Source organism: Peromyscus leucopus, chromosome X, assembly GCF_004664715.2.
Source record: "Peromyscus leucopus breed LL Stock chromosome X, UCI_PerLeu_2.1, whole genome shotgun sequence".
Lineage (NCBI taxonomy): Eukaryota > Metazoa > Chordata > Mammalia > Rodentia > Cricetidae > Peromyscus > Peromyscus leucopus.
In genome coordinates this window covers 11,923,468-11,938,490 of record NC_051083.1, presented here as the reverse complement: position 1 = coordinate 11,938,490, position 15,023 = coordinate 11,923,468, and the positions used below count along the sequence as shown (strand labels likewise).

The following is a 15,023-nucleotide window of genomic DNA, read 5'->3' as shown; positions in this document are numbered from 1 at the left end:
GACTGTAGGAGTGGCAGAGAAGACACAGCTGCTGAAACTGAGTGTGCCTGCTACCTTTATGCTTGTGTCCTTAGATGAAGGTCCTGGCCCTCCAATTAAATACCAGTATGCTGAATTAGGCAAATTATACTCAGTAGTCTCACAGCTAATCCGATGTTGCAATGTCTCCTCAAGAATGCAGTCTTCAATCAATGGTAATGTATTCTTGGCAGTAGTTTTTGAATACTCTGGGTCAGATCTAGAACTAGATTAAATATAATACTGAAGATAGTTAAATACAAAATAAGGATGTGAAGGAAGGTCCATGCTTGGAATATTTTATAATATTTAAAGTCCTGTACCTTTTCACATGATTAATATAAAAGTCATTTTCTGCTTTCTACTAGGTTAAATTTGTAAAATTTTTTGTGTTAGTATACCTAATCATTGTAATACATAGTACTACTTTTCTTCGTTTTGCTTGGGAAACTTGACCTCTACAGCTCGTTTTTCTAAAACACATTCACAGGCCATTTTCTGAGAAGTCTGCATTGTTGTAGAGAAGCTTATTGGTTGTTCATTGGTGACAAATCTGTATTTATCTTAGGTAATCCTTCTCTTCCAAATCCTTTTGGTGATCCTAATTTATCACAACCTATAATGCCAATTCAACAAAATGTGGTAGACATTTTATTTGTGAGAACAAGTTATGTGAAGAAAATTATTGAAGACTGCAGTAACTCTGATGAGACCGTCAAATTGCTTCGCTTTTGCTGCTGGGAGAATCCTCAGTTCTCATCTACCGTCCTCAGTGAACTTCTTTGGCAGGTTAAAAAAAAAACATAACCATTGCTAAATCACTATTACTTGATTTGTTGTCCATTTATCCATTATTCACTGTGTCTTACCTATTTCTAGGTTGCATATTCTTATACTTATGAACTCCGGCCCTATTTGGATCTGCTTTTACAAATCTTACTGATTGAAGATTCCTGGCAGACTCACAGGTAAATAAATACCCTTTTAACATCATTCAACTGAATTGTTTTGGTTTGGGACAGGGTTTCTCTGTGTAGTTTTGCGCCTTTCCTGGAACTCACTCTCTATCCCAGGCTGGCCTTGACCTCACAGAGATCCACCTGCCTCTGCCTCCCAAGTGCTGGGATTAAAGGCGTGCACCTCCGCCCTGGCCTGAATTGTTTTTTAATAAAAGAAAACAAACCGGACTGGAGAGATGGCTTAGCAGTTAAGAGCACTGACTGATCTTCCAGAGGTCCTGAGTTCAATTCCCAGCAACCACATGGTGGCTCACAGCCATCTGTAATGAGATCTGGCGCCCTCTTCTGGCCTGCAGGCAAACATGCTGTATACATAATAAATAAATAAATCTTAAAAAAAAAAAAAAGAAAAGAAAACAAACCATCAATAGACTTTGATATACATATGAGTTCTTGGGAGGCAGAGGCAGGCAGATCTCTGAGTTTCAAGCTAGCCAGGGATGCAGGGACACCTTGTCTCAAAAAACACCTTAGGTGGAACAGCAAAATGACTCTGTAGGTAAGGGTACTTGTTTCTGCCTGATGACCTGAGTTTGGCCATGGTTAAAGGGAAAACCAATTCTCTCCAGCTGTCCACTGTCGTGTGTAACACACACACACACACACACACACACACACACCACACACACACACACAAAATGTGTATTTGGTTATCTTAATAAATATATACTTGGGCTAGAGAGATGGCTCAGCCATTAAGAGCACTGACTGCTCTTCCCAAGGTCCTGAGTTCAGTTCCCAGCAACCATATGGTGGCTCACGACCACCAGGAATGAGATCTGGCGCCCTCTTCTGGCCTACAGGGACACATGCAGGCAGAACACTGTATGTATAATAAATAAATAAATCTTTTTTAAAAAAAAATAAATATAACCAGGCAGTGGTGGCACAGGCCTTTAATCCCAGCACTCAGGTGGCAGAGCCAGGTGGATCTCTCTGAGTTCAAGGCCAGCCTGGTCTACAGAGCAAGATCCAGGAAGGTACGAAAACTACACAGAGAAGCCCTGTCTCGAAAAACAAAACAAAAAAATTTTATATATACTGCTAACTCTAACATTGAACTTATAACCAACAGCTTATACCTCCCACATTATGTGAGCTTCTCTAATACACATTTTCTGTAAGATACATCACAGCTTAGAAACACTAGGCAGCACTAAAGCACTTCAGTGCTATACTTGAAGGCCATTTAAAACAGCAAAAGAGGGTACTTCTTCACAGTTTGAAACTCAAACAAGGCAGTCACTTTATTCAACCTCTGCTAGGAAAGGGCCAGTTCTGGTCAACTTGAATTATTTGCTACTTTGCACATGATCACAGACAGCTAACAACGCACTTTAAGTACTGATTTTTAAAATTATCCATTCTTGGGGCTGTAGAGATGACTTAACTATCTTTTTGAGATGACCCAGATTCAGTTCCTAACACCCACATAGTTGGTCAAAACCCTCTGTAACTCCAGTTCTCTGGGATCTGACACCCTCTTCTGATTCCTAAAGGCACCAGGCACATAAGTGATGCATATGTGTACGCGCAGGGAAAACACTCATACACTACACCTACACATAAAATAATTTAAACCTTTTTAAAAAATGCCAATGTTTAGTCTTAGTGGAGTTTGCAGATGCCAGAATTTACAAATTTGATCTTTTTTTTAACATTGTATGTTTCAGATTACTGTTACAGAAATAGCAGTAAGCAAAGAACCAGTTTTCTTAGATGCTAAATGTTAAAGCTTTCACCATTGATACTCCACTCCTGAGATAATTTTAATGTAGTCTAGGTTCTAGTATTTTCCTTTTTAAAACAGTGTTTAAGATTATATAGCTTTTATTAAGTAATGGCATATATGGACCTTTAATCCCAGCACTCTAATGCAGAGGCAGGTAGATAGATCCCTTTATGTTCTGAGCCAGCCAAGACTACATAGCAAGATCCTTTCTCAAAAAAATAGAAAATGTATAACCTTATAGTTAGACATACCTAAATTCTCTTTTAGTGTATAATGTGATGAAAACATAGATTGGGTTAACTTTGAGAAATAAAGTAGTCATTTAACTCAGGCTTGAAAATAATCTCAGAGAGCAAGCGAGTCTCTTTAAGTTCAAGACCAGTCTGGTCAACAGAATGAGTTCCGGGACAGCGAAGTCTACACAAATAAACCCTGTCTTGAAAAAACCAGGAAGAAGGAAATGCATAGTGGAGCTTTTTGGGTTTTGTTTTTTTTTTTTAGTAGGTAAATAAATAGGTCTCATGTATTTATAATGTCTTCCCATGTGTCCTGCATTGCTAAGATAGTACTGCTTAAAGATGGTATTTGGAAAACTATTGATATTAGTGGGAATAAAGCATGATTTGGCAAAAGTGATGTTTCAGCAGTTTGTCAGTCAGGGTGGTAGTAGCTTAATGACAGAGCATTTAATCTAACGTGAGTTAGGCTGGCCCTCACCCTCAGCACCACTCCCCTCAAAAAAACAACAAAAACTGAGAAGTACAATTTCTGTATAGTATCTTAGATCAAGCAGCAAGAAGCCATTTAGATACTCTTGGTTCTGCCAGCCTCAGCAACCATTAATCTGCTTTCTTCTATAGTTTGCCTATTAGTAGTTTGCCAAAATGGAATTATAACATTGAGCATTTTGAGTCTAATTGTTTTCCTTCATTGTAATGTTTGCAAGATTCATTTACATTATACTATATATTGGTATTTTCTTTTTATGGCTGAATTATACTTAGTCTTACAGGTATGTCATATTTTGTTTACTGATTGGCAGGTAATGCCTAACACAAAATATACAGGCACTGGGCATGGTGGCATAAGCATGTAATCTCAGCAGTTGGGAAGTTGTGACAGTCAGATTGAGAGGTCAAAGCCATTCTGTGCTGCATAATGAGACCCTTTGTCAAAAATAAAAGACAAAAATAAAGCACATTATTCTCAACTACATTGTTTGTGAACTTGCTTGTTAACTTTTTTAAGTTTGTGTTATTCTTGAGTGTCCTAACTTTGCTTCTGGTAATATATTTAAACTTTCTAAGAAAAGCAATTTGAACAAGTAAAGTTTGTTAGGGCACAGACTTGACTCAGACTGGTTGGCAACTGTTTGACCCTAGGCAAGCTGTTAATTTTGTCATCTTCTGCAAAATTTAATAGTAGTATGTATTGTCCAGTATGAAACAACTGAACTCACAGACATTTACTGGGTGACATGTAATAGACACTCAATAAATGTTAGCTTCTATTAGATTTTAGAAGTTTTTATCTTCTGATTGTTTTTCAGAATTCATAATGCCCTTAAAGGAATTCCAGATGACCGAGACGGGCTGTTTGACACAATCCAGCGTTCTAAGAATCACTATCAAAAAAGAGCATACCAATGTATAAAATGTATGGTAGCTCTCTTTAGCAGTTGTCCTGTTGCTTACCAGATCTTGCAGGTGAGTGTTTTCTTACAATTTCATAGAAATTTGAATCAGATGCTATTTTAAAGGGCTAAGGCCTTTAAAGTATACTGTTTAAGGCCTTTTAAGGAATACTGTTTACCCAGAATGTACAAAGCCTTGGAGTTAAATCCCCAGCACCACAAACAATAAGAAAGAAAAAATGACATTAAGATCTTGTTTTAGCTGGGTGGTGGTATCATATGCACTTAGGAGGCAGAGGCAGGTGGATCTCTGAGTTCGAGGCTAGCCTGGTCTACAAAACGAGTTCCAGGACAGCAAGGACTAAAGAGGGAAACCCTGTTTTGAAAAACTAAAATAAATAAATAAATAAAATCTTGTTTTAATCCAGGTATGGTATGGTGGGTATCTATCTATAACCCCAATATTCAAGGCTAAGGAAAGAGGACAACAGGTTCTACAACAGCCAGGGCTACATAGCAAGACTCCATTTCAAGGGGAAAAAAAAGAACAGAATCCTGAATTTGTGGGGTGATTATCATTTTAAGTGTTCTTTGGGATATTCCAAATCCTCTTATATGTGTATATGGTTTTACTTTTAAAGGGCAATGGAGATCTTAAAAGGAAATGGACCTGGGCAGTGGAATGGCTTGGAGATGAACTCGAAAGAAGACCATACACTGGCAATCCTCAATACACTTACAACAATTGGTCTCCCCCAGTGCAAAGCAATGAAACATCAAATGGCTATTTCTTGGAGAGATCACATAGTGCTAGGATGACACTTGCAAAAGCTTGTGAACTCTGTCCTGAGGAGGTAAAAAAAGCCACCAGTCTACAAGAGATAGAAATGGAAGAAAGCAAAGTAATTCTTTAGGCCACTGGTTGTGTATTAATGACAGTGTTGTTTCTTAAAGGCTTTGCTAGAGTTGTGCTTGCTTTAATATTAGTGACATGTTACGTTAATGATACCTCATAGAGAAATTACTGTGCTATAACCTCAGAAATGCATTTCTAAGAGAATACAAATTAGGAGCTTTTAATTGTTTTGTAAACCTTTATGTGTATGGGTACTTTGTCTGCATATATGTCTGTGCACAATGTGCCTTCCTGGTGCCCATGGAGGCTAGAAGAAAGGATGTTAGATCCCCTGGAACTGGAGTTTAACAGATTTTTGTGAGCTGCAATTTGGGTATTAGGACTTGAACTTGGGTCCTCTAGAAGAGCAGCAAGTGCTCTTTACCTCTGAGCCGTCTCTCCAGCTCCATTCCCCCACCCCCTTTAACATCATTCCTTTATTCTGTATGTGTGTGCATATGAACCATAACACATGTGAAGGTAAATTTTTTCAAATTAAAATATAACCACATTATTCTCCCCTTTTAGTTACTCCCATGCACCCCCTTGTTTTGTCTTAGATTCATGACTTCTTTTTCTTTAAATGTTGTTACATATGTCTATATCCCTAAATCTACAAATAACCTGCTCAGTGTATATAAAGTTACTTAAATGTCTATTATTTTAGGGCTGACCATTTGGTATTGGATAAGTAATTGGGGGACTCTACCTAGGGGATATAATTTTCCTGCTTTAAGCATTCTTTGTTTACCTTTAATTCTCTGTCTAGGCTTGAAATCTCATGACATTTCCTCCTTCCATGTTAGTACTTCTATTGGTATCCTTGTTTAGGCAGCCATGTATGTATGTCTGTGGCTTCCCTGGCATTTCTAGGAGACAGTCTCACAGCAGACATCCTGTTCCTCTGGCTCTTTATAATCTTCTGCCCCCTCAGTGGTTGGGAAGGTTCCCTGAGCCTTAGGTTGCAGGAGTAATAAACAGTTTTTAAAAGTTGTTGCTAAATCAACAAGAGTTAGCAGTGAGTTTGATGATGCCTGCATTATTATTCTTTTTTTTAAATTAGGAACCAGATGACCAAGATGCCCCAGATGAGCATGAGTCACCTCCGCCGGAAGATGCCCCATTATACCCCCATTCCCCTGGATCTCAGTATCAGCAGGTAAACAGGAGTCAGATAGTGGGGTTAACCTCTACAGTGGTTCTCAACTTTCCTAATGCTGTGACCCTTAAATACAGTTCATGTTGTAGTGACCCCCAACTATAAAATTACTTTCATTGCTACTTAATAACTGTGATTTTGCTACTGTTATGAATCATAATTTAAATATCTGATATGCAGGAAATCTGATACGTGACCACTGTGAAAAGGTAATTCAGACCATCCCCAGAGGTTGCAACCCAAAGATTGAGAACCACTGCTCTGGAACCAATCTCATTCTTTACTTGTAAAGGATGGCTTTTTACCATGACTGTAAACTCAGAGATTATCTAAACTAACTTGGGGTACATGATCAAAAGAATGGTTGGAGTGGGGTCATGGTGCAAATTTAACTTGCCCCAGTGATGTCGTTCCCTTACCAAATAGATATGTCTTATACTAGAATAGAGTGGGTAAAAACTGCATGATTCTTCTCAGCATAAAATAATAATCATTGCTCAGTGTGTGAAGGATTAGGACGACACTTCTTCAGCTAAGTCTGCTAGTGGATTCTGAAAACACAAAGATATGGCAGTGAATTAATGTTGCTTAGCCTGGGATTTCATTGGCAGTAAAAATTATGGGGAATTTGGCATGTTTCTACAGGTGATTAACTGTCAAATTACAAAAGTGGGTAAAGAAATAATGTCCTAAATGGGAACATTCCTAAAATGTAGATGAGGCCAAATCAAATGTTTTGAGATGGCAGTAGTATACAGATGGACACTGGCTTCCTGGCATGGTACAGAGTGCTAGAACTCAAGAGTGTCTGACTTACCTTTAACCCCAGCACTCAAGAGACAGAGATGGGCAGATCTCTCGAGTTTGAAACAAGCCAGGACTATGTATTAAGACCCTGTCTTTGGAGGGGTGAGGGCTTGAGATCTGTTGACAGTCTAATCCTGACAAGTTCACAGATGTTACTGGTCTGGAAAGCATGCCATGAGAACAGCACTTAAGGCAACCTTACCTTTCAAGGTATAAATGGAACCACAAGGAATAATTAGTGTTTTTTCCATGTAGTTATTTTCATAATCTAGAATAATTGTACATGAAGCCTAAAATCTTGGCCTGGCTTACGGGGTTATAAAGAAAACCTCACCCCGACAGGTTCAGGCATTTGAAAAGATACAGAACAGTTACTGTGACACTCCTCTGTAATTCCAGTACTGGGAGAGGCAGAAACAGCCTGGTTGACATAGTAAGTTTCTTTTCTTTTTTCTTTTTCTTTTTTCATTTTATTTTTTTATTTTTGTTTTTCAAGACTGGATTTCTGTGTGTTTCCCTGGCTATCCTAGAACTTGCTCTATAGACCAGGCTGATCTCTAACTCAGACATCTGCTTGCCTCCTGAGTGCTGGCATTAAAGGAAAGGCAACATAGTCAGCTTCAGGGCCAGCCAGGGCTACATACACAACTAGTCCCTAGCCTTTAAAAAAAAAAAATTCAGGAACCAGCACAGAAGTTACTTTGATCAGCTTATTTTTTTTGTTTGTTTGTTTTGGTTTTTGGTTTTTCAAGACAGGGTTTCTCTGTGTAGCTTTGCGCCTTTTCCTGGAACTCACTTGCTCACTTGGTAGCCCAGGCTGGCCTCAAACTCAGAGATCCACCTGCCTCTGCCTCCCGCGTGCTGGGATTAAAGTCATGCGCCACCGCTGCCTGGCTGAGCAGCCTATATTTTAATCTAGCCTAGTTACTTTTTCTTCAGCCTTGTTGTGATCTCAGTAGCATTAATAATTAACATTAATAATTTTGTCTGCATAAGCAGTTGCACCTATGGATTTCAGGTCATGGTCTATCAGGTTTATCCTGTGAAAGAGTCAGTGTTCATGTAGGCTAGCCCTCACATCATTCTTTGAAAACTAAACCAAGAACAGTAATGGGGTATTTTAATTTGTCAGGCTTACACACACCTAAACGTTTGGCACTGGGCTAGCAAAATGAGTCAGTGGGTAAAGGCGCTTACCATACAAGCCCCATCTGAGTTCAGTCCCTAGGACCAACCATTATAGTAAAAGGAGAAAATAACTCCTTCAAGCTGTCCTCTGACCTTCACATACACATTATGATATACATACCTACACATATACTAATAAGAGGATTATATTTTTTCTTATGTGTATTCGTGTTTTGTTTGCGTGTATAAAGTGAACTGGAAGCCCTAGGACTATAGTTAAAGGTGGTGGTGATCCACTATGTGAGTGCTGGGAATCAAATCTAGTTCCTTTGCAAGAAGAGCAGCTGGTGCTCTTAACCACTGAGCTGTCTCTAGTCCCTAAATATACATATTTGACACTAAAAAAATCACTTTAGACAAAGATTTTTACATACTTACCCAATCACTTGGTCTTTAGGGTCCTGAGGTTTGTATTTGCCTGTAAGATTTTTCTTTTTCAACCAGTTTTCGTTATTAGGCAAGTGTATTTAGAAGTAAGTCCTAAGAATAAAATAAATGTTTACATTCCCAACAATTTCAACTCATGGTTTTAAAGTGTGCTTGCTGTTGGAAAAAGGTTGACTTTTTCCTAGATTTATTTTGCCACATTTAATTATGGTATTGTGTGTATATGCAAGTGAGTGTAAGTTGCAGAGACTCAGGTGTTAAACCCTGTAGCCGGAGTTAGGCCAGTTATAAGCCACTTGGCATGGGTACTAGGAACCAAACTCAGGTCCTCTGTATGACCAGTACATAGTCTTAACCTCTGATCCATTTCTCCAGCCATGGAAAAATTGTAATGCACAGATTTCTTTTACCTTTCAGAATAACCATGTGCATGGACAGCCATATACAGGCCCAGCAGCACATCACATGAATAACCCTCAGAGAACTGGCCAACGAGCACAAGAAAATTATGAAGGCAGTGAAGAAGTGTCCCCACCTCAGACCAAGGATCAGTGAAATGCACATATTAACTGGTTCCATCAAGACTGTGCACCCAGGCCTTACAGTCCAACTTTTTTCTGTGTCTGGCTAATATTTAAAACTAGAAAAACTATTCCTAATCAACATGGAGTGGAGAGTTTATTCACTGTCTTATCTGCAGAAATATGCTGTCAATATATAACCCGCCTGCAGTGGAAAGTGTATAGTGTTTTGTAATAAATGGCCTGATGCTAATGTGTAAATGGCAAAGGTGTATATAGTATATTAATGTTTGACTGTTAATTCTTAAGCAAGAAACTTTTTCTTTCCTTGATGAGACTCACAGATCTACAAAAACTACATTAATTTTCTTGTTATACCCACTGCACTCTGCAGCCAGTGTTGCCTACCTTGTGGCAGTTGGATCACCTCCTTTACAAAAACAAAAAGTAAACCAACAGCAACAAAAGAGCCCATTCATGTCACACCAGTAGTTTCATGTTCATTCTTTGCCACTGGAGTCAATTTTACTATGAGCAATGTAAGGCTGGTTACCTTTTAATTATTTGGTTGATGTGGAAAATTGGTGATGTACTATGTTTCTAGATCTTTTTCATTGCCTTTTTATTCTGATGTTAGGTTAATCACTTTGAAGCTATAGATATGCTGTAACATTTAGCATGGCTTCACACAAGGTAGTGTAGCCAATGAGGAAATATTACCATAATGACTGCAGTTGTCCTGACATGGAGGCTGCATTGCTCGGAGCTTTCCTTCTTAAACCCTAGACTATAAAATACAGGCTGAGGGGAGAACTGTGGCAAGCAAGCAGTTCTCAGTTGCACACGTGTTCCTTCTTGTGTTTGACAGTGCAGATCTCTGGGTGGGATAAAGAACACTTAAATTTATCGATTTAGTGGTGGGAATTTTGAAAGATTTAAAACAAATATGCAAAAATTTGCTATGCCAGGATGCTGGCTGGAGCCTAGTAGAAGACTGTATTTGGTGTGCTTGTTTTGTTCTTTGGTAGAGCTTACTAAGTGACTCTTCTCAAACTGTCCTTCTGCTGGACCCCAATGATGCAGAAGCCAGAGAACCCCACAGTCTTTGGATTACCTCTGCACCAAGATGTCTGACTGATTCTCTGCTCAGTCATAATTTTACTTGAAAGCAAGAATTGTCCTAGCTCCTTTTCCATTCCAAAAATTTTAATGTTCAAAGCAGGGTCTAATTTAAAAATAAAAGATTACTGGTAGTTAATATAATTGAGGTATCACAATTTTAGAATAAACAATTTGAATGAAGATAAAAGAATTCATCAGTTAATACTGTATTTCAAAGAGAATTGGTGACTTGAATGTGTATAATTTTTGGAAACTGTCTAAAACCAAATACCCCTGCAAACAGATACAACCCACCCTATTTAAATATTTTGCTGTTTTATTTTATAGAAATTATTTTGCTGAATTCGCAAATAGAATTTGATTTAAGAAGAACTTTTTGTCCTGTGGTGTGTTTGGTGGTTTTGGTACCTTCTCTCTTGCTTTTTTTTTTTTTTTAAAGACTGCATATATTATGCACAGAAAGATTGGCTCTTTCCTAAAAGGACTTGGAAAACAGGATGTTGATGCTATAAAAGTTCCCCTAACAATCAATCTTAGACTTTTTGTATTTTTTTATATACATGTATATTTAATGAGCACAAGCTTGGTTGTATTTTTTACATTTCAGTTGATAGGAAAATGTTGAAAGGCTATAGTTGGCACTGGTCAAAGCAGAAGCAAAATTGAGCATTGTTATTTTGTGATTTAAAAGGGGCAGTATTTAAGATATAGCTTTGGTATCTTATTTGCAGTATTCCATAATCCTGCTTCTAGGCTTCCTATAATTTTAGCAACTTTTGACACTAGATAGATTCTGTTTACTTCAGAATTGGCTTTTGTTTCAGTTTTTGTGGAGCTGGGGATCCAGGGCCTCAAGCACTCCAGGCAAGTGCTCTACCACTGAGCTGCACCTCCAGCCTGAATTGAAGTTTGAGCAAAGGTTGTACAGTGTTTGCCTTTCCAACTGGAAGTTTTCAAAGTTCCTCAAGTAGTGGAGTAGGTTAGCTTTGTTTGGACAAGTAACTGGTACTAGTTACATTATCTTACCATCTGACAGACAATTTTGATATTTTCTGCTCCTTAACAAAATTATGAAATACATAAAACTTAGTGACTTCCTAGATAAGAGAAAACTTGACATTCTCAAAGGCTGTGAATTTTTTGTCTTGGAGGGATTCCCCCTCCCCATTAGTTGCTTTGAGTGTATAAGCCCACCCGTTCCTAATGAGGGCTTATGAGTCATGTTTCCCTCCATTTGAGAAAGAGCTGGTCTGTGTTGTGACCACGAGTGAGGGAAAGTGAACAGAGTTATTTTTGTTTGTTTGTGCAAATTATTTTCTATATTTAACTCTTTAAGCATTAATGTATAACCGGAAATTTTAAGATGCATGTTATTGTAAGAGCAACATAGTGGTGATTTTGAGGTCTTTCTCTAAAACATAAATGGCACGTTTTAAATTTCAAGTCTTAAAGTGCCTAAAAATTATTTGATTCTCTCAACTGATTCTTTTGAGCCATATGTTTCCTCCTTTAAATGTTTGTTGCAGAATCACTAGTCTTCCTTTGAAATACTCCCACATTTCTAAATGGCATGATTACTCTATTGAAGACAGTAGAATCTGTTAACGTAAAGACTGAAGAGATTTTAATTGTAAAACTGTGTGAACTGGGGCTTTGCCCAGTCAGATCTAAGTATTTCCGTGTACAACTTGGTAAACACCATATTGCTGCTGTTTCTAAGCCCGCCCTCCACCAACCGAATTATCATGTTCAGCATCACAGAGGCAGAAATACAAACATAATCATATTTGGGCTTTGTTTCTTTTCATTGATTTTTCTCAGTGATGATTTCCCAGCTTTTTTGTCTCAGCTATAATTATACAGACCTAGAATTATTCAAATGTTTTCTATTTTCATGATTAACTTTTATTAGTGAACAATAACAACTTAAGTCTTTAATCCTCATATTGGTTAAAAAGATGAGGAGCCTTTTTTATTTGAATTACTTTTGTAAAGGAAAGCAACAGTCTGTGAATATTCAGGTGACTACTTTGGAATAGTTCTTTGGGTTTTTATTAGTATTTTTCCAGGTTATGTTCTCCCATGGACTATTTTACTTTGTCAAATTTTGTGGTTGATTTGGTGGCTATATCCTGCCTTATTTAGAATTTTAGAAAATTGCCTTTTTGTGATAAGTGCCCAGTTTTGATTTCTAGTTTGAAGGTACGAGGACATGCAGACTGCTGATAGAGGAAAACAGCACCCCTTTACCCCAGCTTTGTGTTAGCAACAAAACCGTTCTCAGTACTGGTTTCATCGCAGGGACCACCCAGAATTGGTCCTGCACCTACTTGAGTGTTGCATATTGAAAATAAGGTTTTGGGTGTGATAAATCACTAAAGAAGTGCTGAATGTATTAAGAACTTGCTGCCGATTGTATTTTTAACTATTATTTTGTGTTTGCAGAAGTATGTAGCACTTGTCCTCCAAACTTACAGGTGTAAGTGGGGGGAAGGTGAACCACATTTTAAAGTCACTAATGAGTGCAATTTTTTTTTTATTTTGGAATTGGGGTTCCCAAAAGGAAATTTCACCACCCAAATCTCACATACTTCTTAGCCTTTTACAAGCCAACAGACTGACATAAAAGATTGTCCACAGTTCGTAAGATCTAGCACATATACAAAAATAAAACTTTATAAATTAAATTTTGGGTTTTCTTTTATTTATTGAAACAGTGTTTCTAAGTTCTAAAGCCCATTTCCCCCCTGTATTGCTGGGGGTGGAATGCAGGGCCTCAAATATATAGACAAGTGCTATATCACTGAGCCACATTCTCCTGGCCCTTGAATTTTTTAAGAGAAATGTTTAGAATGGGTCATTTATAGATCCAGCATGTGTTCATGTCTAAGCAGCTGAACATTGGGTCTTAATTTTAAATCTGAAAAGTTCTCTGTTTTGAGGGGTTAAGTTAGTGTAAAAATTCTCTTTAGCATTTCATCTGTTACTTTTCAGTGACTGAAAAAGTACATTTGACTTCTGCAAAACCTGTCGATGCTTCTCCAAAGTTGGAATACTTCAAGGATTACTGCTGAAGAAAGGCATTTCAAATATTCCTCACATTTGATTTTTTTTAATGAAACACCAGCTCAGGCTGGTCTGGAGTTTAGATTGTAACCAAGGTGACCTCAAACTATGACCTTTTGTCACAGCCTCCAAAGTGTCAGGTATATATGATTTTTTCCCCTTTTTTTGTTTTGTTTTTCGAGACAGGGTTTCTCTGTGTAGCTTTGGAGCCTGTCCTGGAACTCACTCTCTGTCCCAGGCTGGCCTCGAACTCACAGAGAAGATTCACCTGTCTCTGCCTCTCGAGTGCTAGGATTAAAGGTGTGCGCCACCACTGCCTGGCCACTTTTTTTTTTTTTAGAAAAATTGGGGCATAGTATAAGGGGAGGATCAGCAGTTCAAGGTCATCTTCTACTACTAAATTTGAGGCCATCCTGTACTGAAAGACCCTATCAGAACTATATAAAACCAAATAAAATACAAAATTCTTACCTTTTGGAAAACTGATTTGACCATTACTCTATGAATTTTATAATCCTTTAGCTAAATATTTGGGACAAGAAGTGCTCAACATCAGGGGCTCGGGAGTTCCTTGCATATGTGAGATCTTGGGAGTGAGACCGTAGTGTAAACACAAATCACATTATATGATACATGCACATTCTGAGAATAATTCCATACTTTTTTAAAAAAATATTTTATTTATTATGCATACAGTGTTCTGCCTGCATCCCTGCAGGCCAGAAGGCGGCACCAGATTTCATTACAGATGGTTGTGAGCCACCATGTGGCTGCTGGGAATTGAACTCAGGACCTCTGGAAGAACAACCAGTGCTTTTAACCTCTGAGCCATCTCTCCAGCCCTAATTCCATACTTTTTAAAAAGATTTTTATTTATGTATGAGTGCTTTATCTGCATGTACAACTTTATGCCAGAAGAAGGCATCAGATCCCACTAGACATTGTTATGAGCTACCATGTGGTTGCTGGGAGTTGAACCTGGGTCCTCTGGAAGAGCAGGCAATGCTCTTAACCACTGAGTCATCTCTCCAGCCTGAATAATTCTGTATTTGTAATGACCCATTATGTTTGACTTTAAGGTAGGTTTTGGATTTGTTTGTTTTCTTTTGCTGGGCTGGGCTGGGCCTAGAGCCTGCCATGTATTAGGCAAGCTATCACTGTACCACTAAGCCATCTTTATTCTAGAAATTGAAACATAACAAAACATTTCAGGCACACTTTTAAAAAGACATTCCTTTTAAATGTACAAAACTTGGGAAGAGTGGGATGGGAATCACTTCAGCTGAGGGCCAATAGTATCTGACTGCTCCTTAGTGCTTCAGAACATAGCGTGTCTCACCAAGTCAGAGATACAGTGAAGAGGAGAACGAACTACTTTCAGGGACCTTTGATGAGAACCCATCTGGTTGCTTGCCGATCTTATTGCTGTGTTCTCATCCATTCCTTTCCCACCCATTGGGGCATTGAATAACCAAC

The 15,023-nt window shown here is 38.2% G+C and overlaps 1 protein-coding gene across 4 annotated transcripts in view; it reads left to right on the top strand.

The window, feature by feature from the left end:
- The window catches only part of Usp9x (ubiquitin specific peptidase 9 X-linked), a 122,076-nt gene extending 108,908 nt beyond the window's left edge, over positions 1-13,168 (top strand). For 3 of the 4 annotated variants that reach the window (XM_037198866.1, XM_028875924.2, XM_028875925.2), the window contains exons 39-45: positions 9-194; positions 587-807; positions 898-986; positions 4,319-4,475; positions 5,044-5,256; positions 6,361-6,456; positions 9,256-9,393. In XM_037198866.1, the coding sequence (XP_037054761.1) occupies positions 9-194; positions 587-807; positions 898-986; positions 4,319-4,475; positions 5,044-5,256; positions 6,361-6,456; positions 9,256-9,393 (1,100 nt within the window). Of the gene's footprint in view, positions 1-8; positions 195-586; positions 808-897; positions 987-4,318; positions 4,476-5,043; positions 5,257-6,360; positions 6,457-9,255 lie in introns of all 4 variants that reach the window. The other variant, XM_028875920.2, reaches the window with a different exon arrangement.
- The last annotated feature ends 1,855 nt before the right edge of the window (positions 13,169-15,023 follow it).